This window comes from Helianthus annuus, chromosome 6, assembly GCF_002127325.2.
Source record: "Helianthus annuus cultivar XRQ/B chromosome 6, HanXRQr2.0-SUNRISE, whole genome shotgun sequence".
NCBI lineage: Eukaryota > Viridiplantae > Streptophyta > Magnoliopsida > Asterales > Asteraceae > Helianthus > Helianthus annuus.
In genome coordinates this window covers 31,506,292-31,532,763 of record NC_035438.2, presented here as the reverse complement: position 1 = coordinate 31,532,763, position 26,472 = coordinate 31,506,292, and the positions used below count along the sequence as shown (strand labels likewise).

The 26,472-nt window shown below is 36.9% G+C and overlaps 3 protein-coding genes across 3 annotated transcripts; 2 read left to right on the top strand and 1 right to left on the bottom strand.

Moving 5' to 3' along the window:
* Positions 1 to 9,292: 9,292 nt before the first annotated feature.
* LOC118479536 (synaptic defective enhancer 1-like) lies at positions 9,293 to 9,691 on the bottom strand. The gene has a single exon (XM_035974095.1). It carries the CDS (start codon positions 9,689 to 9,691, stop codon positions 9,293 to 9,295), a length of 399 nt encoding a protein of 132 aa, XP_035829988.1.
* A 168-nt stretch (positions 9,692 to 9,859) lies between these two features.
* Positions 9,860 to 16,608, top strand: LOC110889692 (protein PECTIC ARABINOGALACTAN SYNTHESIS-RELATED). Its single transcript, XM_022137256.2, has 11 exons — positions 9,860 to 10,216; positions 10,965 to 11,015; positions 11,108 to 11,198; positions 11,790 to 11,866; positions 12,013 to 12,101; positions 12,256 to 12,375; positions 12,710 to 12,826; positions 12,917 to 13,060; positions 13,254 to 13,377; positions 14,493 to 14,684; positions 15,938 to 16,608. The coding sequence occupies exons 1-11, from the start codon at positions 9,920 to 9,922 to the stop codon at positions 16,295 to 16,297; spliced, it is 1,662 nt and encodes a 553-aa protein (XP_021992948.1). The 5' UTR covers positions 9,860 to 9,919; the 3' UTR covers positions 16,298 to 16,608.
* Positions 16,609 to 23,673: 7,065 nt separating this feature from the next.
* On the top strand, positions 23,674 to 24,757 carry LOC110887826. Its single transcript, XM_022135391.1, has 2 exons — positions 23,674 to 24,243; positions 24,395 to 24,757. Exons 1-2 carry the CDS (start codon positions 23,674 to 23,676, stop codon positions 24,755 to 24,757), a joined length of 933 nt encoding a protein of 310 aa, XP_021991083.1.
* Positions 24,758 to 26,472: the final 1,715 nt, after the last annotated feature.

Sequence of the window (26,472 nt, the reverse complement as noted above, 5' to 3'; positions counted from 1 at the left end):
AATAGCTATTTAGTTAATAGTCAAGTTCTTACGTGGCAATTAGGGGTGTGCACGGTTCGGTTCGGTTCGGTGTTTGGGTAAAATCAAAACCGAAACCGAAATATCAGTTTTTGGCTTTTTAAAACCGTTCGGTTTCGTTTTTTCGGTTTTTATGTCGGCTCGGTTCAGTTTTTATGTCGGTTCGGTTTGGTTTTTCGGTTATTTCGGTTTTTGGAACAAAACTATGTAAGATTCAAAAAATATAAAGTATAATTTAAAATATAAAAATCTTTATTATATGTTTACATTTAAGTTATTATAGTTAACTTCTTTAACTAATATTGGTTACATAAACCTAACATTCTAATCTATTTTTATGTTTCTCTAAAATTTTTATTAAGACATTTTCTTTTATAATAATTTGAAGATCATTTAATTTTATATAAAATTTTGTTATTTCTTATAGGTAATAAATAGATTACTTCAATTATAAATAACCATGTAATGTTCTTATTATAAACACTTAAGATTCAAGAATAAAATTAATAATTTCTACTAGCATTGGGTTAAACATTTAAACAACTTAAACTTAAACATAACAATATATGGATTGTAACTTATCGGTTCGGTTCGGTTTTTTTCGGTTATTGAAAATGGTTATCCAAAAACCGAACCGAAATTTTCGGTTATTAAAAGTCTGAAAACTAAACCGTCGGTTATTGTTTCGGTTCGGTTTTTTCAGTTCGATTTTGTCGATTATTTCGGTTACGGTTCGGTTATTTCAGTTTTCTGCTCACCCCTAGTGGCAATGACGTGAGATGATGCGGTAGTTAGCTTAATTAACCCACCACACATAGTCTTAGGTTACATGATGTATTTAGCGCTTCTTGCTACATCATCTTTATAGCACCTTCAACACCGATTCTAAGGCTACATGGCATGTCAATTATTTACAACTTTTTTCTATACACTAGGGAGAAAGCCCGCGCGATGCACGGCATGCATAATAGCTATTGTTTGTTCGTGGTAAGACGTCTGACACGGCCGGTGCAGAACATGTAACACAATACGGCTACAAAGGGGCGTGCTTAAACTTTATTAAACCATGGACCATAAGTTGTTTCCTTGGCAAAACTTGCCGGCCAAAAAGAAGTGAAAATAAGATGTCTTCCAAGGAAAAAAAACATGAAACAGAAAAAGAAAAAACGCATAAACTCTCGCACGCCTTCCTATCTTATTGGATAACACATAGACCAAACTTTAGCTAACGCATTCCACCGTCATCCTTAATCCCATCACCAGCCAACTGACTGCAGTGAAATAATTCGGCAGTGTTGAAATGCTTCCATCAGCGTTCCTTACCATCACTGGAGTGAACTTATCCTGTATGTTAGTGGAATAAAGGCTGTAGACGCGTGACAGGCCACACTCTGCTGTGAGTATACTATAAGCAGTGGTCTTTGTCAAGCGTTGGGCGGTGTCATCAAAGCAGACAATGACAGCTTCGGCTGTTGAGTCAAACACCTCGAGTTCTAGCCTAAAACTGTGCAAGGTTTGTAATTTATTTTCAGTTATAAGCCTGCATGAGAATGGCTACAAATTAATACAACTAAACAAACCTTCCTCTCGGGAAGACAACGGGGTTTTCGCACCCATCACACCACATATCTTGTCTTCACGCCCCACACCTTTCATGCAATTCCCACCGCCACATGTCAGCCTGAACCACTCTTGGCTATTGCGTATGCGTATGCGTTTGACTTCAACACGACAGGTGAATTCAGCACTCTGCATATATTACCAGCATAACTATAAACTTTAACCATTTGATTCAAAAATGATAACCAATATTGTGCTTATCCAAAATGACATATCTTAAGTGTATGTTACATTCTAATGCAAACCTGATTTGATCTTAACCAAAATGACCAACGTTTACATATGCTTGGTTCGCCACGAACTACGTACACTGTTTATCTACCCAATATTTAAATTACATTTTATGTTTTCAATAAATATTTATAAACGTGAATTCGGTATTAAAAAAACCATTACTTTTTTTTGGTATTAAAAATGTGAATTCGGTATTAAAAAATATTTATAAATACTTATAACTGTTAAAAAATATTTATAAATATCTATAAATATGAATTCCGTGTAAAAAATAGATTTCGGTATTCAAAAAAAAAAATTAATTTTTTTTTCAACCGCAATATAGTCCTCCGATGTGATGTGGATACAACCAACAATCGTGTGGGGTCAGCTTGGTCGTCACAAACTATACGAATTTGGATTTGGTTATTGCCTGTCAAACTCGTAAACTGACTGTTATGTTTTAACATACGAATGTAAGTCCAAATAGATGTTTGATTTAATGTATTAAAAAAATAAGCTTGTGCCTTCATATAACAATCAACTCCGCATATGAAAATTGTATGATCATATGTAATAGCAATTAACCTGTCACGAAGTCATTTCTTGATTTATAATAATACCATAAAAGGATGAATGTATATTTATACTGAACATATGGTTCTTTTTGAGTCTTAACTAATCAAAAACATCCATCTTTATTTAGTGGCAATCTTGCTGTCTAACCCAAAATGTATGATAGAAATCTAGCACCAAGATCCCACTAAATGCGTTTTTGGTTATTGGGTTACCTTTGTAAATAATCCTTCAAGTATCCTTTTAACAAAATTAAATTAATTAACTTAAGATCAAAATAAAAAATATATAAACTCATTTGGGTAATCATATTATAATTATCCATAATTAAATATTTAGCATATATAGTTAAGTTAATATTTAATTTAAAAGTATATATTTCTTTAACATTATAATTTTATAAAAGAGACGGTCGAGATAACAAATTACGGAGGCTGGAATCGTGTCATGCGTCCTCCATAATATTATGTGTAGAGATAGAGATATATTGTCCTTACTCTTCGATTTCGATAAAGATGCATAATCTAAAATGAATATTCTATATATACAATGTAGTTTGTAGGGGGCGTACCATGTGATGCTTGTTTCTTCTACCGTGGGTCAAGATGGCTTCTAGTGTGGTCCATTTTTCTGAATACCCAGCAACAGAATCGTTCCTTGCCATGGCCACACGTGTAGACAGAGCGGTTATAGGTTGTTGGAGAGAAGGCGGGTATGGGCTGCAATATGGACAAAGATTTACAAAGCCATTTAGATGGTCTTTTGGAATGGACAACATTAATTAACACAACATTTAAATGATGATTGTTATAGGAAAATGATAAGTCACTTACTTTTATTAGAGTGAAACAGAGAAGTTAGGGGTTTGCATATAAAGGGACATAACAATTATAGCCATATTAATATAATAAAGTAGAATTAAAAACATCATTAAAGTTGTATTTATGAAGGTAAATATGTAATTAGGGTCTGGAATCAATGTCCTTTAATTAATGTATGGTTAGAATATAATTTAATGTCATGTTAAATTAGAAACCATACATACTGTAAGGAACATGTATAACAATATATCACTAAGTAACATTAACTATTGAGTATTTTTAAAATATGGTTAAGAACACATAGTAAATTAGGTGACATATACAATTATTATGATTGTCTCTTATGTTATAATTATTAACAATATTATTTTTGTTATTATTGTTATTAGATGACATGGATAAGTCAAAAGGCATAATGTAAACCTATGTGCTATTTGAGTAAATGTTTATCAATGATTCATATGATAGTAAGATGGTGTAACCTAAGCGAAGCCCCTCTATCATGATAGTTAAGATGCTTAGATTGTTATGAATAATTCACAAGACGATATATATGATGATATAACCTTTATGTAGACGCATTCTCTCATGTTATTCCTTTTTACTTAAAAATTTTGCAATTATTAAACATTATGATGCATTTTTTAAATAAAAAATATTAGAGTATTATAAAGGTTATGTTCGTACAAAAATCAGGGGGGGGGTTGCTTCTTGTCATACAATAACAAAAAAATGATTTTGACCATTTTGCCCTTACTACTTTCTCATGTTGACATGATTCTTCAAGATTTGTATTTGAAAATGAAAGTGATAGTGTATTAGGGGGTGTTCGACCGAGATTGTTTAAGGGAGAGAGAGTGTGATTTTTGAAATAGGTTTTCTTGAAAATGTGAACTTTATGGAAGCATGTTCAAGGGTTAATCATTGATCTTAAACCTACACTCATTTTATATTCAACGTCATCATGTTCTCTGAATTTTGAATATGCTCGTTTAAAATCTTACATGGTTACAACCTGAAATTCTTATTACCTAAAATATGATATCAAATTCACATTAAAAAACATATATGTTTGATTTATCATATACTGATCAATTACACTTTGAATAATTCAAAGTTTTTAACAATTTTAAGTTTCTAATAATTTTAAGTTAAATAATATTCACTCTATTTTTATGATCATATACTGTAGTAATATTTTTGGTTTCAAGGTATTAAATCGGTTCCCATATTGTATCCGCTTATTGTTTTTGTTTTTGAACGGGAGTATTTATGATGAATTTTCAGTTTTGTGTTTTTTGTCATCTGAAAGTTTATATTTTTTGTTCTTTATTATTTCTCATCTGAAAGTTCATATTTTTTATTCTTTATTATTATTTAGATGATGAATTTTACCTTTAAGATTTTTTTTATTTTCTATTTCGAGATTTCTTTTTTATATACCTCATCATATATAAAGTAACAGATGAAATGATCCTAACTTAAAATCATATAATGCACTAACTGTATGAAATACTCAAAGTTGGATTCATCTATAAAAGAAAATAAGGGAACTGAAGTTGGTGACTTACCTCTGTCGCGTATAAAAAAGTGACCTTCGTGTTGTTGAATTAGGTTACGGTTGGTTGGTGGGTGGTGGTGCACAACTGTATGAAACACTCAAAGTTTGATTCATGATAACAAAAGACGTGTTGTCGTCGTACGATGACAATGGTGTTGTTGAATCCGGGTACGGTATGCGGGAAGAGAGAGTGCGAGAGGGAGAAATGAAGTAGTGATCCTGCATTTGTGGCTCATTTCAGGTCTTTAAGAAATGTTTAGTTGGCTAATCCAATCATGGCCATTGAAGTTTCTTCAATAAATGGTAACAGTTTCATGTGATGATGACTGTTCGGAGTATCTGAATTAATGTGGTTTAAATATTGGTGAGTTGTTCCTTTATCTAATTAAAACATATTGGTTACTTGCAGTAAGAATTCAAATAGACGGAAGAATTTATATTCATTCACTAATAAAACATATTGGTTAGTTGTAGTAAGAATTCAAATGGACGTGTATATTGAATATTCATTAATTTAATTAAATGCTTTAATTTTTATGTTCTTTATTAGTTGGGTTTGCGGTCCTTGAATGAGAAACACAATTAATAAATCATTTTCTTTTTTCTTTATTAATTGGAGAAGGACAATTATGCCCCCTTATTAAGGTAATCAAGTGTTGTACTATAAGCACTATAAATTGTAATTATTTACTTTTTACAGGTATCCTTAGGAAATGCTTTATAAAGACACAATTGTATTTAAGAGGCTCATAATGAAGGTTGTAAAAGAGTTGATATAACTAAATTTTTAAGTATATATAGATAGTATGTCAATTATTTACAACTTTTTTTCTAAAAGAAAACAATACAATATATACTTTGCTTAACATTAGGAAGTCACATTGTTATTTAGCATATTAACTGTTTTTCTCTTTTATGACTAGAATATATATTTTTTCTTAAAAAAGCAAATTAATTATATGAGATTGTTGGCTAGCTTTTTAACCAAACCTGATTCATACTTATTTAACCACTATTGGAGATTCTTGAATCCACAAACACACACCTAAATAAACATTTGAGATGGTTAAATGTATCTTTAATATTTATATGTTTACATCAACAAATCAACATGAGATATGTCCATTCACATATGAAGATACTAGCTTTAAATAATACTTATTTAAGTCGCATAATCATTTAACTTGGACACCCAAAAGACCAAAACACCCTTTACGTTATGACAATCGACAAATCACCACTAAAGGTGGAGAGGGGGGGGGGGTCTTTAATCTATAACTCAGGGTGGCTGGGGCACTTCATGGGTAGGAGTATGCGGGTAAGGTATTTCGCATGGTAATACTGCCGCCACTCCCTAGGGTAGCCCATGCGGATTCCGGTCACGGGTTTACCTACCCGCGCTAAAAAGTGTAAAGGTTTGAAGGTTGGGGTGTTTAAGGTTGTGTGATTGATAGGTGGAGTAAAACAGTATGGTCCATGGTTCTAGAATACTTATGGGCAGGGGCGTAGTTTTCAAGGGGTGCCCGACCCCCGAACTTTTCGCTCAATGGTGTTATGTATGTACGTTTCGTATAGAATTTTTTAGGTATATACGTTTTCGACCCCCCGGTTTTATAATAAAATATTTACAAGAATTTTTAGGTTCGGTGACTTTCGACCCCCCGGTAGAAATTTTCAAGCTTCACCACTACTTATGGGTAGGCGTCGCCCAATGTTTTGTGGTTCTATGGTACCTTGGGTGTCACACCCCCGACCCACCCTGGATGGGAGCCGTGAGCAGTTACAGCAGTGGTACCGATGTTTGTTAAATTCGCAGAGGAAAACTTCATCGGGACCGTAGTTATGAAAATTTCAGAGTTGTAAAAACACCCAAGTTTTAATATTGAACAAGTGGGATAAACCCCATATTACAAACAAAGATTTTTATAGGGATAAACCCTAGTTTTACAAAACACGTTTTTCTTTTCTTTATTCTGACAGCATAGCCACTTTATTTAAGCATTCAATGCTTCATAGTATATTCCTTTACTTTCACATTAAGTCACCTGAAACGCGTTTAAAAACATTTGATCAGCGAAAATTATTGGTGAGATCATTCATTTGTATAAAAAGACACAATATTGTAATTTACAGAATCAAGAGTTTGTACATTTGTTTATATCTTTCAATTACTCAAATCATTATTTGTCACGGTGGCAGTTCCTGTGACTGTGGTCATATTACTATTGGCTAACTCTTTGTCCAATAGCAACGCTTGACTAGTAGTGTATACAAAACCCTACATACCTGCAATAATTTCAGAATACAAAGAGTTAATCACTGTAAATACAACTTGGAAAACATTTAGGGTTTTGCGAAATCATTTGAGTAAAAGATAATGACTCACTTTGCAAATCTATAGTTCTCCTAATCTCCTTTAACATGTCTCCTGATTCTAAGCCTTCTGTTACTAAGACTCTTGATTAACAGTAAGTTTATAGTTCCAAGTCTTCTATAATTAAGCGTCTACTTTATAGGTGAATTTATAGTTTTAAGCCTTCTGATTCTAACCCGTAATTTCCAGAATGTAATCCGTATTAGTGTATAAACCAAACTCAAACTTTAACGATAATCACGAGATCAAAACCTCAACGTAGTTAACAAAGTGGAGCCTTATAGAGGCAGTACTTTGGCATCCGTTTGATTGGTTTATCGATCAATCGGACATTGTATTGTTTCAGTTATTAGGGTTTAATACACGAGAATACAGAGAAACAGAGTAACGAGAGACCAGAGGATCGATTCATAAGTCGAAAATGCGCGAATGTTTCCGTCCCAGACCTTATATAGGCCAGGTGGACCTCTCCCGTGCGTCGCGAGAGGAGACATGGAATCTCCCGCGTTGCGCCAGGGAGATCAGTCTGGCCCAGACCTGCCACGTGTCTAGCATATGTCTGACACGTGGCGCATGGGTGTGACACGTGTCCTCGGCCGCCTTTTTCGTCCAATTGCGCATTTGTCTAGATTTTCATGCTGGTTCTTATCGTGTATGCTCGGGTCTTGATCCTAAATGGTTCAGTTTTTAATTAAGAGTTTAGTAAGGGTATTTTTGTGCGGGTTGGTTCATCAAGTGTCAAGTTTTCTTAACCGCAGAATTTTCTGAGTTTCGTCATGCCCACTTGGGGGTTTTGATTACAGGTTGTTGTCGGGAAAATTTTTTTAGTGTTGGTACTAGGGTTACAAACAAATCGACTTGCTCGTGAGCTACTTGAGCTCGGCTCGAAAAAAAGCTCGAACGAGTCGAGCTTAAACGAGCTCGAGCCCGAGCCTAAAAACAATATCATTTAGTTAACGAGCCCGAGCCCGAGCTTCGCTTATCAAGCTCGAGCCGGCTCACGAGCCTAAACGAGCTTTATGTTTATGTATTTTTTATTAATATATTCAACATATATTTATATAATAATAATTGCCATTTATATAAATATAAAAAAATAACTAAATTATATGTATAGTAATAATAATAATTATAATTAACATGTGTTAATTAATAAATACTAAACGAGTCGAGCCCGAGCTTGAAAAATTACCTTCGAGCCGAGCTCAAGCTTTAGAAATAAAGTTCGAATCGAGCCGAGCTCGATCTTTCATATGTTAAACGAGCTCGAGCGCGAGCCTGGTCGAGCTCGGGCTCGGCTCGTTTGCACCCCTAGTTGTTACATTGGGCGTAGAATTAACATGGCAATGCGAGATTGGTGAAGGCTAGCGTTAGAAAATTATGTCACATCAATTAAAGCAATTCAACCAAAAAGTACTTAAAATGGTGAGGGTAATTAACATTTAACCCATAAGTACTCACACCTACTGTTTAATAATATTTTACCTAGCTTAACCCAGTACCTAATACCTTATATCTTTCTTTATCATCCGAGTTACTCCATATCCCTATACTAACGAAACAAACCCACACCCTCTACTCGCCCCACTTACGCCCATTTACTTGCTCAACTCTGTGCTGCTTGGGGAGGCGGCGAGTAAAGTGTCTCTCCCCCAATGACGGATCTAGAAGAAAAGTTGAGAAGTAGCACATGCTATTTTTTTTTCTTATGAGCAGTTAATGCATAAACGAAGAAGAAAAAATATTGTGCCTAAAAAATATATTTCGCCAAAAATTGAGAGGTAGCACGAGCTACCCCTAGGCCTATCGCCAAGAAAATTAAGGGTATGTTTGGTATGGGGTAATGAAATGGACGAGGGTATAGAATGGACAAAGGAATGAAATGGACGAGGTAATGGAATGAACGAGGGAATGAAATGGATGAAGTAATAGAATGGACAAAAGAATAAAATGGATCTTTACCATTCCATGGTCTTGTTGGGTTACCATGTAGGAATGGAATAAATCATTAATTTTTGTTGTTTGGTTGGCAGGAAAAGAAGAAAGAATAAAATTGGTGATGGTTGGCGGTTGTGGCTGGTGGCGGTGGTCAATGGTGGCAGTGGGTGGCTACCTTGGGTGGTGACGGTGATGACGACGGTGTTCAGTGGAGGAGGGTGGTGATGGTGGTGGGTGGCGGTGGCGGTGGTGGTGGCCAGCTGTGATGATGGTGTTCGGTGGTGACGGTGGCGGCAACGACGACGACGACAGGTGGTGGTGGCTTTGGTGTTCGGTGGCGATGACGGGTGGCAGCGACATGGTGGGTGGTGGCGGTGGTCGAAGGCGTAGGGTGGAGCGGCGAGTGGTGATGGTAGCAGTGGGTGGTGGAGGTGGTGGGAGGTGTTGGTGATGAAGGTTAGAGAGGGAATGTAATGTAGAAAAAACAAGGGGTGTGGATGGAGTGAATTTGAGGGAATAAAATATCTTATTGTAATTGATGATTTCATTTCCTTGACCAGCCAAACACATTTTTTTTTTCATTCTATCATTCCTACATCCCAAGAACTAACTAAAACCAAGAATAGTCACACTTTATCAGGCTGAAACTATGTCACTAAAATTGAAAATTGAACACAAGTCTAGGGACTGCTTTTGTAGTTTACTCAAAACACAAATTGTAATAGAGTAGACACCACGCACACCTAAACGCGAGTAACCAAAACCACTCCGAAGCTGGCCTATAGTCCGAAGCGAGCCATGGCGGAGCTCCGCCACTCTACCTCCATCGGCGGCAGAGCAACACCGTCACCTAGAAAACGCGATGACGTCACTTCACCTCTCTCCTCCGACAATCATCCTCTCCGCGACGACGACGACGACGGCGATCGAGATCGTCACCATCGAGATCGGTTCCGTTCACTCTTCTCAAATCACTTTCAGTTACTAGATGACAGTGCTAGGGTTTATTCGAACAACTTCAAGATCTTGTTGTTCTTCATCACTGTTCTCGCATTTGCTGGCATGTTTACCGTTTATTCCGTCATTAGTCATCTCGTGAGTGTTTCAATCTCAATTTCTGTTTACACTAGTAAACTATTCATAATTTCATATATGATTTGTATTCACATTTTGACGGAATTAGGATGCCGGTCATCTGGAGCATTGGTGTTACTGTTAGATCAGATACAAATAGGTTTTATCGTAATGAAAGTGCTGAGTAATTTTATTAATCTAGTTGTAGCGTTTTGAACTAGAGTAGTTATTATTACGATACAACTAGATTAATAATAATTACTCTAGTTCAAATGAGAATAATTCTAGTTATTAGTATGTCTAGTAGGTTAATTCTATTTGTATCGGATCCGATAAACTTATTGGCATATTTGTTTTAGTCTGGACATAGGTTACATTGTGCTGTTGCAAATTGAATCAGCTTGTTAGTTGAGAGTTTTGTTAGTGTTGCGTCATGCATGTGATGGTAAATTGGTAATGCTTGTTATCCGGATCTGGTTACTCATGTTATGCATTGTAGTTCTAGATCAACTAATGTTACGGATTAGTTGAGCAAGTTACGTATGCTTGGTTTCTTTTGTGTATATACATACTATTGTTACTTGTAACATTGTTTGTAGTTAAGGAGAATCAGAAAACTTCCCCAAACTCTTGGCTTAATTTACAATGCTTGTGACTTTTAGCTAGTGTAACTATTTTTTTCTTCTGGTTTAGTTACTCTTTAGTATAGTAAATAGCTGGTTTGTAAACTCGAACTAATGTTGCTGAACTTTATTATATTCTTTTGTAGAATGCCCCATACATGTGCACGAAAGAAGGCATTACACTTCATTGCCCTCGTGTAAGCTATACTGGATTACCTTGGTTGTTATACATATGTGATCATGATCATATTAGAACTCTAAAGTTGTGTTTGGTTTTTGTTACTGGTAGGTCAAGGAACCCCCTTCGTTGTGGGAGAATCCATTAGCGGCCACCACTTCTTGGAAGCCATGTGCTGAAAAACGCATTGGTGCAATTTCAGGTAAAACCCAGCATATTTTTGTATTTCTCTGTAGGCCCTTTTTTCATGATAAACTGAGGTTGATATATATTAAGGTATCGATCTGAAGTTGGTATATAAGAGAAATGATAATTAAGGTAGAGAAGGTACAAATTACACAAAGTATTGATTGGCATGCAGATTGCCAGAAAATGATTATTGACTTACAAAGTTACAAAAACAGTGACTAACATAACAAGTTAACACCTGTTGGTAAATACTAAATATACCTTTTCTGTGCATTTTGTTATCCCCTAAGAAAAATTGTACCTTTTTTGTTGAATATGTGGGAACTTCACAAATTTTATTTACATAGATATCAGATTAGCTTAGTTTCATTCTTCTCGTCAAGCCAGTAGGTCAAGTAGCAACATTTCATCTCATAAAACTTTATCTCTGCTCGTCTGAAACTAGACTGTTGAAATGTCTGCTATTTGTATCTAATTTTCCTTTGAATCCTTGCATGCAACTATTGAGATTGAAAAAAAAGCTATAAGTTCCTACACCTGACTTCCAGTTTTGCTACAGTTTGTCCTTTTTGTTAAGTCATATATGATTCTTGCTTCTCTGCAGATCTTCCTGAGGCAAATGAAACAAATGGATATATTTTTATTCATGCTGAGGGTGGGCTAAATCAGCAAAGAATTGCGGTATGTTCTATTCTATACATCATGTTCGTATCATTGTAATTCGTGAAAATGTAATCATATGTCTCTGCACAAATCTTCTTCTTTGTATTGATCTGGCCAAAATCATGTAAAATACTAAGCTTTTTATTAATGTCTTTTGCCTGTAGATATGCAATGCCGTTGCTGTTGCCAAAATCATGAATGCCACTCTTATTTTGCCTGTGTTAAAGCAAGACCAGATCTGGAAGGACCAAACGTGAGTTGTCTTTACCAGAAAACTTTATACTTTGTGTGTCAATGAAAGTTGGACCAAGCAAACATCATCAACGTTGGCCCTTTTGTCTTTTATATACTCATTAGACTTAGGCGTGTTCTATATTTTTATATGCGGTTAACATTTATTTTTCCAGAAAATTTGAGGACATATTTGATGTGGACCATTTCATTGACTACTTGAAGGACGATGTGCGAATTGTTCGTGATATTCCATCATGGTTTACTGACAAGTCGGAGCTTTTCACAAGCATAAGGTTCTCTCTCATTCTCTCTTTACACATGCACTAGTGCATGGACAGAATTTCACGAAGGAACCTATATTCTATGTTTCTTTCAAGCTGATGAAGTTGAAATGGTTATGCAATATGCACAATCTGATTGGTCAAACTGGTAAAATCATTAAACTTAGCTTAAAAGGAAACATGTCAAATGGGCCGAGAGTCGCCCAAAGTGTATTTATAAGGCACCAGCCCTCCTGAATCCTTTATTAAAAATTTCAGTTATTACAGAAATAATGTAGTTTCTGTAAATTATGTTTGATGCACTAATTAGTTATGGGAATCTAAATTTCGTGTTAACGCATGATAGACGGACGGTGAAAAACATCCCCAAATACGCACCAGCACAATTCTACATTGACAATGTCTTGCCACGGATTAAAGAGAAGAAGATAATGTCATTAAAACCTTTTGTTGATCGACTTGGGTATGTTGTGGACTTGTGGCTATTGTATTCTAATGAATTGAAATATGCTTCATTATTAATTCATAACTTTATGTGTTTGTTCATCTCCAGCTATGATAACGCCCCTCAAGAAATCAACAGATTAAGGTGCAGGGTTAACTATCATGCTCTCAAGTTTCTTCCCGAGATTGATGAAATGGCTGATCAACTTGTAGCAAGGATGAGGAATCGAACCGGCAGCCCAAATCCTTTTATGTAAGTCAAACTTCTTATTATCTGATTATAACAACTTCAAATAGTAAAAGCATATCCAAACACTATTTTCTAACTTGGTTTATTACAGCTGCTTATCTGTTTCTAATTATTGAATATCATATTACACACACCACTCCATTAAATTTGTTACGAACAACTGCTTAAAGAGTTGCAACAATATCTTTTTGAACAGGGCTCTTCATCTTAGATTTGAAAAAGGGATGGTAGGACTTTCGTTTTGTGACTTTGTGGGGACAAGAGCAGAGAAAGCTTTGATGGGATTATACAGGTTAAAAGAATGGCCTAGGCGTTTCAAGGTTAGATACTTAGATGTCATTCTATATATCTGGGATTAGAACATATATATATTTTTTTTAAATATCGGTCTCTATTTATGTAAGATTCCACTTGTAGTGACCAGGATTATAATTTCTGTTTATTAATTATTAGTTTTTCTTTACAGTTAACAATGTTGATACACAAAACTTATTAATGAAATGATGAAATTTAACTTTGTTTTTGTTGATAAATCAAGCCTATCTTTTATTTATTATAATAAAAGAACTTCTATAATTATGTTAAGAGTAAAATGCCATTTTTGTCCCTGAGGTTTGGCCAGTTTTGCGATTTCATCCAAAGGTTTGTTTTTTCGCATCTGGATCAAAAAGGTTTGAAATTTTGCCATTTTCATCAGGCTTGTTAACTCCATCCAATTTTCTTCGTTAAGTCAGGGGTATTTCCGTCTTTTTTGCCAACTTAAAGGGCAATTCGGTCTTTTCACTTTATTTAAAAAGACCAAATACTTCTGAAAAGACCGAATTGCTATTTTAAGTTAACAAAAAAGACAGAAATACACCTGACTTAATGAAGAAAAATGTATGGAGTTAACGGGCCAGATGAAAATGGCAAGATTTCAAACCTTTTGGATCCAGATGCGGAAAAACAAACCTTTGGATGAAAGTAGCAAAAGTGGCCAAACCTCAGGGACGAAAATGACATTTTAATCATTATGTTATTATATTAGTTGTTTATAGAAGTCGGAAGAAAGAGGTTATTAACAAGTCAACACGACCAGGCCCATTTGATCCATTTCAAACTTGTTTGTTTGATTTTATCCCATCTTGACCCGTTACCCGGCACAACCCATACATTCTTCACCTCTAGTTTTAAACATTTAACTGCGCTTTGCGTGAACATACTGACCCATTTCAGTCGTAGCTAAAATTTAAAATTTTACCCGCTTGACCTGTTGGATTTAAACTACAACCCAAATCGACCAGTTTCAAATAAACGGTTTGAAATCGGCAATTTTAACTAGAGCTACTGCTCAAAATGGTTTATCTGCTTATTGCTATGATGTTATGATACTGTAATTAGAAGCTTTTTTAGAGGGTATTGGATTTACAAAAGGTTATTCGGTCTTGTAATGCAGGATGGTTCACATTTATGGCCTCTGGCCCTACAAAAAAGGAAAGAAGGACGGTGCCCTCTTGAGCCCGGTGAAGTGGCGGTGATGCTCCGGGCAATGGGCTATCCAAAAGAGACTCAAATATATGTTGCTTCTGGTCAGGTTTATGGTGGACAGAACCGAATGGCACCGCTTAGGAACATGTTCCCTAATCTTGTAAGTACCTCTTCTAACCACACGTCAATTTTTTAAGATCTATTTATAAACTATAAATATTTTTGTTATGAGAGTAAAATGCCATTTTCGTCCCTGAGGTTTGGCCAGTTTTGCAACTTTCATCCAAAGGTTTGTTTTTCTGCATTTGGATTCAAAAGGTTTGAAAGCTTGCCATTTTCATGCAGCTCGTTAACTCCATCCATTTTTCTCCGTTAAGTCAAGTGTATTTCCACCTTTTTTGTTAACTTAAAGGGTAATTCGGTCTGTTTTACTATATGTACTAGCATTTAGCATAATGTACAAGTATTCAAAATACCCTTGCTAAATAAGACAAGTAGGTAAAAAGACGAAAGTATCCCTGACTTAACGGAGAAAATGGATGTTGTTAACAAGCCGGATGAAAATGGCAAGATTTCAAACTTTTTGGATCCGGATGTGGAAAAATAAACCTTTGGACGAAAGTCGCAAACCTCAGGGACGAAAATGACATTTTACTCTTGTTATGATTATGAGTAAAATGCCAAAATGGTCTCTGAGTTTAGAGCACAATTGTCACTTCAGTCCAAAGATGAAACTTTTTGTATTCGAGTCCCTGAGGTTACAATTTATTGCCATTTTCATCCAATTGACAAACTGAGTTAGAATTTTCTGTTAACTTCTCCCCTTTTTTGTCGTTTTCCTCGTTTAATTAAAATATATTATGGCATACAATGAAATTATACCCTTCATTTAAATGAGGAAAACGACAAAAAGGGGAGAAGTTAACAGAAAATTCTAACCCAGTTTGCTAATCGGATGAAAATGGCAACAAAAATGAAACCTTAGGGACCCAGCTAGAAAAGGTTTCACTTTTGGACTGAAGTGGCAAAAGTAGCCTAAACTCAAGGACCATTTTTGGCATTTTACTCTATGATTATAAAAGGGCAAACGTCAAGGAAATGCAATGTATTCACACTGTTATAGTTGAGGCATCTTTTTAACCATTTAAGGCAAGATACTTATCATTTCTTACTGAAGTATGCAATTTGTTGCTTATTATATATTACATAATAAGATTAAGAGCATAGACCTGCATTAAATAATAAATATTGTGGATGACTTGCAACTTGTCTGACCCATTCAACTCAATTCCTCTCTTAACTAAATAAATTTATTGAGTAGACTCATTTATCTGGTTTGAGATAATACTGAGGCCAAATCGACACTAACCTAATTTTTCAATAAATCTGATTGTTTTGGACGGTTTGTCACAGGTAACGAAGGAAGAGCTAACAACAAAAGACGAATTAGACAGCTTCAGAAAGCACGTCACAAGCTTGGCTGCATTGGATTTCTTGGTATGCTTGAAATCAGATGTTTTTGTAATGACTCATGGAGGCAACTTTGCAAAACTAATAATCGGTGCAAGAAGGTACATGGGCCACCACCAAAAATCCATAAAGCCCGATAAAGGCCTGCTTTCGAAATCTTTAGGAGACCCATACATGGGTTGGGCTACATTCGTTGAAGACGTTGTCATCACCCACCAAACGCGCACCGGACTTCCAGAAGCAACGTTTCCAAACTACGACATATGGGAGAACCCGTTAACACCTTGCATGTGCAAAGCTTGATTATAATTTGTGGATTAGCAATCAATGTTGGTGTAAATTAAATTAGAGAAAAGTGATGAAAAGGAAATCTAGCTCTTTTATATAGAGGGGGATTTACCTTTTGAACTAACCATTGTTCTTGTGAAAGTGTCAAAATGGCATACATTTTGCAAGAAAGAGTGATTTTGGTTGATTAACGATTATACAAAGAACTGTGATAATCGTTATTTCTTGTAATAGACGGTATGGTGGTTTAAAAGGTTGATCGCCCCTTGTTTGTTGTATCTTGACTGTGTCTTATTATTTTGTAAAATTCATAAAGTGTTCACAGATATCGGCCCCCCTTATTCCCACACTCCCTATATCTTATTTTCACATCCCTAGTGTATACGGGCCGTATATAAAATATACGGCACGTATAGAATGTTTTTGAATAGGAAAATGCGTAGAGAATGTTTTTTTTGATTTTACTATATACGGCCCGTATATAGTTATACGGGCTGTATACAAGTGTATACGATTTATAAAAACTATACGGCTCAATGGATTTATTTCTGAGGTTTTTGATGTTTACCAAATGTATACCGGCCGTATAACTGTATACGGGCCGTATAGATGGATGTTTTTCAATTATTACGTTTTTTTCCGTAGAAACACCATCATTCTAGGGTTTCTAAACTCTTCATCACCTTTAAACAACGTTGATCGGAACACGCCGCTTAAATCGAAGCACAAGTAGAGTAACGTTACCGATCAGTCCGTTGATCAAGTAACTAGCAGAAGAACCCGACACAAACAAGTTCTCCACAGTTTGTTATTCAGATCTCTATTCGGTCATCTTTCCAAACTACAACACACGATAAAACTTTATAGTGTGTGATTTGACCAGGAAATGATTGGAGGTGATTGTTACTTTTAATAAGCTGTCATAGTTGTCAAATTCGATTTCAACAAATCTTTTCCTTTTCCTTCAATTTCTAGAACATTCTCCGTAACATGAAGACGTGTCGGGTTCTTCTACTAGTGGTATTTTAATGAAGTATTGAAGATTGAATGTGCAAACCCAACCGTTTTTTACTACGGAAACGGTGGCTATGCGAAATACAAACCGCAATCTTTTGTGACTATGGGAAACACAAGTTTTCTTTTTGAGCTTGATGGATGTCCGTTATCTCAGTTGAGGCGGGCATTGTTTAAATCTGAATATAAGTAGATGTTACGTGTAACTTCATTAAACCAAGAACAAAGCCTATTTCGAAACACATGTGTTCGTATCAGCGTTGTTTATCACCCTGTGTGAGCATTGGAAACCCGATAAACAGTCTTGACAACTGTGACAGCTTATCTATCTGTGTGTGTCGCATCCATCCTGTTATAGCAATCGATATGATTAATTTTACAGATTTTTTTCTAATTAGCGTTGTTAACTACCAAAAGAATGCATACACAAATAGTTCTAGTGGACGAAGCAAAGAGACCGTTGTGTATATGAATCACGTTTTTTTCTAATTAGCGTTGTTAACTACCTAGAAATTGATATGGTGAGTTGGTAATCAAAATCAAGAGGTCAGACAACGTGCCTTTCGAGATCCAAGAGGAAATAATCAAACGGCTTCCAGTAAAATCACTGATTCGATTCCGATCAGTCTCCAAATCATGGAAAGCTGTTGTTGTTATTGTGCCTATATCGGTTGTTCAGTACTTTCGTGATAATAAAACAAGAAATAATCAAACGGCTTCCAGTAAAATAAAATCACTGATTCGATTCCGATCAGTCTCCAAATCATGGAAAGCTGTTGTTGTTATTGTGCCTATCTCGGTTGTTCAGTACTTTCGTGATAATAAAACAAGCAGACATTGATTTTGCCAAGATTGAAGGAAAGAATCTGGCCATAAGCGTTGTGGATTCTCAGCATTATTCGAATGTAAGTGGATCGGGTTCTGCTAGTTATTCGGAATGTTTCGAATCATCACAGAAGACGTGTCGGGTTCAACTCTTCTATATCAACATACTCTTCTCCAGACGCTTAGTTGTTACGAATGGCAACTTGAGGGGTCTAGTTAACTTTCAGATTCAGATTCAGGAAGCAGATGATTTGAGCGCAGGAATCAATGCAAAACCCTCACCCTCAAAATCAACCAGAAACCAAAGGAAAAAGGGCAGATAATGGCTGATGGTTATTCGTTGAGGAAACTAAACGTAGACGGAAATGATAGGCCAGGTAACCGGAAGAGAAAAAACCCTAGTGCATATTCAATCTTCATTGCTTCATTAAAATTACAACACACGATAAAATGCTTGGAACTCACCTGATAACAAATAATCAGTTCAAACTTTCAACAATCGACATCTGGAAATGATTGGAGGTGATTGCTACTTTTTCCACATCATTCTGTCACTTTGTGTGTTGACGAAGCTGACAAACACATTGGTATTTTCTCAAAATGTGCAAACTTGAAGAATCTCACATTAAAGGAGTTTGTGTCTTGTCTTTCAGGTTCTCTGCCTTAGATCGGTCATTCCTTGTGATACATGAACGTTGTATTCTTGTCTTTCAGAAGAGTTTATATTGAACCAAGAATACTTCAAATTCTAAACCCTACCTGGAAACAAACCAACAAAATCCTGATAGTCTTCTAGCAGAACCCGACACGTCTTCTATCATGTGACGGACACAGGTGTAAGAGAATGGCGAGTTATTTTCAGTTATTTCTGTTGATCCACAAATTCCATTGTTTAAATCAGAATCAGGTTCTCAAAACAAGGACCGTTCTAATAGATTAAAGAGAATAAACCAATTTTTACCATTTTTTACCCATAGTATACGGGCCGTATAACAATATACGACCCGTATACATCGTTCGTATACATTGTATACGATCGGTAAAAAAAAAATTTACCGAGAGTATACGGCCGTATAAACCGTATACGGCCCGTATACATATGGTAAAAACCTCTGTAATCTTTATATAGTGTGTGATTTGACCGGTTGTATTAAGTTATCTCTGTTGAATTTGATTTCAACAAATCTTTTCCTTTTCCTTCAATTTCTAGAACATTCTCCGTAACATGAAGAGAAATCAATTGTATTTTTTTAGTTGCTTCTCTTGTTAAGTTTCTGAACCAACCGAAATCCACAAATTCCAACAGTTACTTCGTTTTTACCGTCCGGTTTCCAAACTCTTTCACTCAAAGTTAATATTCACTGTGGTGGATGCAAGCATAAAGTTAGAAAAATACTCAAGAAGATTGAAGAGTACACAACTGAAGGTTCAGTGCACGAAAAGTTTCTTACGAACGATATGTATCAGGAAGCTCAGTATCAACAACTTGTGAGTGGGAATATGGCTATGAAGAATAGTATGGATAAACAATCACCGGTACGGATTTTGGTGTTTTGGTAGGTTGAAAGAGGTGAATGGTCCTTGTTTTTCCATGTATCAACAATCACCGGACGATATGTATCAACAACTTGTGAGTGGGATCGTTGTAATCATCACAAAAGACGTGTCGGGTTCTTCTGCTAGTAGTATGAGTCTGAGTCCATTGTGGTTCGTGAACATTTCGAATCATCACAGAAGACGTGTCGGGTTCTGCTAGTAGTATGAGTCTGGGTCCATGCGACGGACACAATTCAGTTATTTCTGTCGATCCACAAATTCCATTGTTTAAATCAGAATCAGGTTCTCAAGACAAGGATCGTTCTAATAGATTAAAGAGAATAAACCAACTTTTACCATTTTTTTACCCATAGTATACGGGCCGTATAACAATATACGACCCGTATACAATCATCGTATACATAGTATACGATCGGTAAAAATATTTTTTACCAATCGTATACGACCGTATAAACGGTATACGACCCGTATACGCATGGTAAAAAACGGTAAAAACCTCTTTAATCTATTAGAACGATCCAATAAACGAAGAACAAAGCCTATTTTCAAAACACAGGTTCATACAGTGCTGTAATAGGTTGTGGTTCAGCCAAAATGACGTCTAGCATTACTAACGGTTCAAGTAAGTATCTAAAATTTTGAAAATTCAGGTTTACCTTGTTAGTTTCTCAAACACTAATAAACATCTGCTTCTTGAATCTGAATCAGAATGTTAACTCTTTCACTCATAAACATCTGCTTCCTGAATCTGAATCAGAATGTTAACTCTTTCCTTTTCATGAGGTAAAACCGGTTTCAACATCGAGGGTTGTATCGGAATCAGGCGTTAGAAGGACTGTAGTAGTAGGACATTGGTACCACTGTGAAAGTTGCATCAGGAAGCTCAACTTTAACGGACCGGTTATTCGACCGAGTAATCAGTTGTATTTTTTTAGTTGATTCTCTTGTTAAGTTTTTCTGACCCAACCGAAATCCACAAATTCAAGTCAAGGATCGTTCTAATAGATTAATGAGAATAAACCCTCGTTTCTTCATCTTCATCTTCATCTTCAAGAACAATGATGAACAGATGATGTTTTTTTCGCAGAACGTGGTTGATTGCGGTGGTTTGGGTCTAGGTTGTCAGAGAGAGAAAAAGAGGTGAGATAGTCTGATACAATAAGGATGTTGGGAATTAAACGCATCTACGTGACAAAACAAGGATCGTTCTAATAGATTAAAGAGAATAAAGCAAGGATGTTGTGAATTCGCATAAACATATATTCGTTTCATAACCTCCTCCTATAAATCAACCACAACTGACAAAGAGCCTGTATTAGAAACCATCCTATGTCTTTTACCAACCGAAGAGGCAGCAAGGACAGATAATACTTCATTTATCGAGAAACCATACTGTCAATAAACTACCATCCTTTACTCATAAACCCTTGAATCCCGACGCTTCTCTAAAAGAGCCTGTATTAGAAACCATCCTATGTCTTTTACCAATCGACTTTGTTAGTTTTATTTTATTATATACGGGCCGTATAACTGTATACGACCCGTATACACCATGTGTAAATAAGTTTTGTCATGTATTAATATTAGGACCCATCAGTTTTGCCATGTATTAATATTAGGACCCATCTTTTATTTTATTTATTTATTCATACATGTTACTTAAAAACTATATCATATAGTAGATTATTGTTGTAGGATGTGAATTAAGGTCGAAGCTTCGCGAAACAACCTCTTAACAATCAAGTTATTAACCTATGTATAGGGGCAGAGAGTAGGAAGGGATACATAATTTAGAGTTAAATGTTTGGTTGGTTTATGTGGTTTGTCATTTTTACCGACTTGGTTCTAAGAGTTTAATAATTACAGAGTTGGTTCTAGTAGTTGCAATTTTTAAATACGGATGATCCTTATCACTAACTTAAGTTAAATATCTAAGTTAAGTGTGTATGAAATGTTCATTTTACCCTAAGGTTAAAAAAACAAATAAAAATAAGTGGTCCCATCCCACCTTCTTCTTCCCGACTCCATCACCCACCACCGCTTCTTCTTCTACCCCAAACCACCACTAAACACCCACCACCAACGTACACCCTCCACTGGTGATTTGACAATAAATGCTGGGGCAGACCTACCCACTGGCATGGGTGGGCGGCCGCACCCGTTGAAAAAAAAAGTTTTAGGGTTAAATTTCGCGCAAAATCCCGACCGCACCCCTTGGAAATTTTCAACTGCCCACCTTAAAAAAATATTATAAACACTTATTTTATTAAAATATAACCTAGTTTATATAATTATTCTTTAACCACTTTACTTAACAATTTAATCCATTAATTTTCACTTAACAATTTAGCCATTAACCCAATAAACATTCCACTTTAACCAAAGCCCAATTAACCCAACCCAATTAAATTTGAAGTTAAGTAAAATAACCCAACCCAACCGCCTCTTCTAATTCTTTTTCCCGCTCTCCCTCTTCTGATCGCGCAACGACCGAGACACAAAAGCAGTCAACAGGCACGGTGACAACAACTGTATTCTCACCGGAAAAGCTTGATTCCGGCCACCCCGCCACACGGAATCCAAAATTTAACGAGGTACCTTCGTTTTTTATGTTTTTTTTGTGGGTTTTTAAGAGAAGTAGAGTTATAAAAGTGTGAAAAGGATTTGAAATTTTATGTATTTTGATGTATTTTTTTACAGACTTGGTCCTAAGGGTTCAATAATTACAGAGTTGGTCCTAGTAGTTGCAACCTTTAAACACGTGTGATCCTTATCACTAACCTAAGTTAAATATCTAAGTTAAGTGTGTATGAAATGTCCACTTTACCCCTAAGGTTTAAAAAAAACAAATAAAAATAAGTGGTCTCATCCCATCCCACCTTCTTCCCCACTCCATCACCCACCACCACTTCTTCTTCTACCCCAAACCACCACTGAACACCCACCATACACCCACCACCACCGTACACCCTCCACTGGTGATTTGATGATAAATGCAGGGGCGGATCTACCCACTGGTGTGGGTGGGCGGCTGCACCCCCTGAAAAAAAGGTTTAGGGTAAAATTTCACGCAAAATCCCGACCGCGCCCCTTGGAAATTTTCAACCACACCCCTTGAAAATTTTCAACCGCCCCCTCAAAAAAACTTATGAATTTATAAAAATATTATAAACACTGATTTTATTAAAATATAACCTAGTTTATATAATTATTCTTTAACCACTTTATGTAACAACGTAACCCAAGGGCCGGTGAGACCTCCGATTCGTCACCGGTGTCAAAGGCAGTTGAAAAGTCCCCTACTCAGACAAGGGCCGGCGATCAGAATGGGGTGGATACCGAAAATTCGGATGGTCTTAATGTTTCGTGCATGGGGGAGGATGTGATTATGGAGGCTGCGGTGCACGTCTCGAGGAAGGAGGGGAGTGGTCCCGTTGTTCTAGAAGCAGGAGAGTTATCCCCCAATTTGAATTCTAATGGGATTTTCTTTTTTTATAATAATAATAAAGGTAGTGGAGGTGGACCTAATAAAGGGTTAAGGGCCCACAAGGTTAATCAAAGGAAGAAAATTCAAGCCCAAAGCACCTTGGATCGAGACCAGAGGAGCCCAATAATAGAAAGAGGAAAAGGCTGAACAACTCTTCTGTTTCTAATTTTTCTGGGTCGGTGAAGGGGTCGGCTGAACAAGGGGTCTGGAGTTTTCCTCTTGATCTGAATGTTAAAGCTACCGTTGACAACCACTCTTCCGAAGATGTTGAGACGCAAAGTAATGAGGTCATTCCCCAGGCTTTGATTTCGGAGGAGGGCTCGGATAAGGTTGCGGAAACAGTTAGGGAGCCGGAGGTGGAGGTTTTGGAAGTGGATGGTACGATTGAGATAGGCGAAGTTGTGGGAGTTAACCTTCAGATGCATAGAGACCTGGTGATGGATATAATTAGGGACGAAGGCTTTCAATCGGGTAAACAATGAAATTTCTTTCAATTAATATCAGAGGTATGGGGGCAGAGGCTAAAGCGGCTTGGGCCAGAGGGTTGAGACAGGAATATAAGGTGGACTTTGTGGCGATTCAAGAAACGCAGATTGATGAGGTTAGTTCTTCTCTATCTTCCAAATATTGGGGTATTTCTGAATTCCAGTCGGAGTCAGTTGGGGATGCTGGGAGATCAGGGGGGCTGTTATGCATATGGGACCCACAGGTTTTTCGGATGCAGGAGGTTTCTAAACACCGCCACTTCCTTTTGGTTAAGGGGGTTATGAAAGGAAACAATCAAGCCCTTAATGTTATGAATGTCTATGCTCCTCACAGCAACTCGGAGAAAAAAATGTTATGGAATTATATTCGCGAGATCATAAGTGCAGGTGCTGGGCAATGGGTTTTATTGGGAGATTTCAATGCAGTCAGAGGTCCGGAAGACAGATTGAACACAGGTTTTAACAGGGTGTGTGCTCATGATTTTAATGAGTTTATTGACTATATCGACTTTGTGGAGTATAATATGAGAGGTCGAAAATTTACTTTCCTCGCCCCGAACTCAAACAAACTTAGCAAAATTGATAGGGTGCTGGTTAGTAGGATTTTTTTTGACGTTTGGCCTGATGCCTGTTTGAGAGCGTTGCATAGAACGCTTTCCGATCACTGCCCTTTGCTCCTCGAGACGGTCAAAAGAAATTTTGGGGCCAAACCTTTCAGATTTTTTTAATTCCTGGCTCGAAAAGGTGGGTTTCGAAGAGATGTTGGAAAATGCAGTTGCCTCTTACGCCAATGTGGGAGTGAATCCTGATGTGGTCTTGACCAATAAATTTAAACATTTAAGAAACTGCATTAGAACGTGGAGAAGCAATCAGGAAAGTATAGAGAAGGAAGATTATGTGAGAGACAAAGTGGAGCTAGAAAAATTGGATCAAATTGTAGAAAACAGGGACCTGGAGGAGGAGGAAGTTTGGATAAAAGAGGAATGTTTAAGTAATATTCGGGTTCGCGAGTATCTTATTGCCTTGGACTTAAAGCAAAAATCGCGGTGTAGATGGGCGGTTGAGGGGGACGAGAATTCTGCTTTTTTTTCACAGGCTCGTAAATAATAGAAGAAAGAAAAATGGTATTCCGGGGCTTAGCATGAGAGGAACATGGATCTCTAATCCTAAAGATATTAAAAAAGAAGTCCTTAGATTTTTCCGTGATCATTTTTCGGAAAAGGTTAGGTACCGTCCCAGGTTGGATTGTACGGGTATTAGCAAGCTGGAGTCGGAGGATGGGGACGGTTTAACTTGTCCTTTTTCGGTCAAAGAAATAAAGGATGCGGTTTTCGAATGCGGTTCTGATAAGGCCCCGGGCCCGGATGGTTTTAACTTCAAGTTCATAAAGCATTTCTGGAAGTATTTTGAGGCGGATTTTAGAGATATTATGAACCACTTCCATGAGTCGGGGTTGATAGACATGATGAGTAGTACGTCTTTCATCACTCTTGTTCCAAAAGTGGTGGATCCGATAAGTTTGAAGGACTACAGGCCCATTAACCTTATAGGGGTTATTAGTAAAGTTATTTCGAAGATTCTTGCGAACCGGCTTAAGAAAGTTGTTGGTAGAGCCGTGTCAGATTCCCAGTCTGCTTTCCTTAGAGATAGGTATATTCTGGACAGCCCTTTGATCCTCAGTGAGGTTTGGTTGTGGTTAAAGAAAAACAGGAGAAAAGCGTTCATCTTCATAATTGATTTTGAAAAGGCATACGACAACGTCAATTGGGATTTTTTGTTAGATACTTTGGCTCAAATGGGTTTTCCTCCTCTTTGGTGCAAATGGGTGAAAGGCGTTCTGGCGTCAGCGAGGTCGTCGATTCTGGTTAATGGCTCTCCGACCTTTGATTTTCAAGGCGAGAAAGGCCTTCGGCAAGGTGATCCTCAGTCGCCTTTTCTGTTCCTAATTGTTTTGGAGGCCTTTTCGTTTATGGTTTCTAAAGCGTGCAATGCGGGGAGACTGAAAGGTATTAGACTTCCTAACGGGGGCCTAGTGGTTTCTCATCTTCTTTATGCGGATGATGCTTTAATAGTTGGTGAATGGTCTAAGGAAAATATTAGAGTTGTGGCTAGAATTCTGCGGGTTTTCCAAGCGTGCTCAGGTTTGAAGATTAATTTCCACAAGTCTCATATTTTTGGGGTTGGTATCGACGAGGAGGCTCTCGATATTATGGCTTCAAACATTAGGTGTCTTAAAGGGGAAGCTCCATTCAAATACCTAGGAATCCCGCTTAGTGCAAATATGAATAGAGTTAAAAACTGGGAGCCTATAGTGAAGATTTTCCAAAGTCGGTTAGCCGCTTGGAAAGCTCAGTCTTTGTCGATTGGGGGCAGGTTGATCCTTATTAAAGCGGTTTTAGAGAGCCTTCCCATTTATTATTTCTCGTTGTTTAAAGCCCCGACTAAAGTGATCGATAAGTTGGAGTCCCTTATGAGGAGTTTTCTGTGGGGAGGCACGGAGGAGATCAGAAAAATTCATTGGGTAGCCTGGGAAGTTGTCACGAGTCCTAAGAAGGCCGGCGGCTTAGGTATTAGCAACCTTAAATTGGTGAATGAAGCTTTATTAGCTAAGTGGATCTGGCGCTTCAAAACGGAAGAAAATAATCTTTGGAGAAAAGTGGTCGCGGCTTGTCATAAAAGTAGGAGAGCTTGGTCGGGTTTACCGTCTAACCCTACTCTTTCGGGTATTTGGAAGAATTTAACATCTTTAGATAAGAAGTTTTTGGTGAACGGCAAAAGAATTCGCAGTTTTATTAAAGGTGTGGTGGGTAACGGAACCAGTA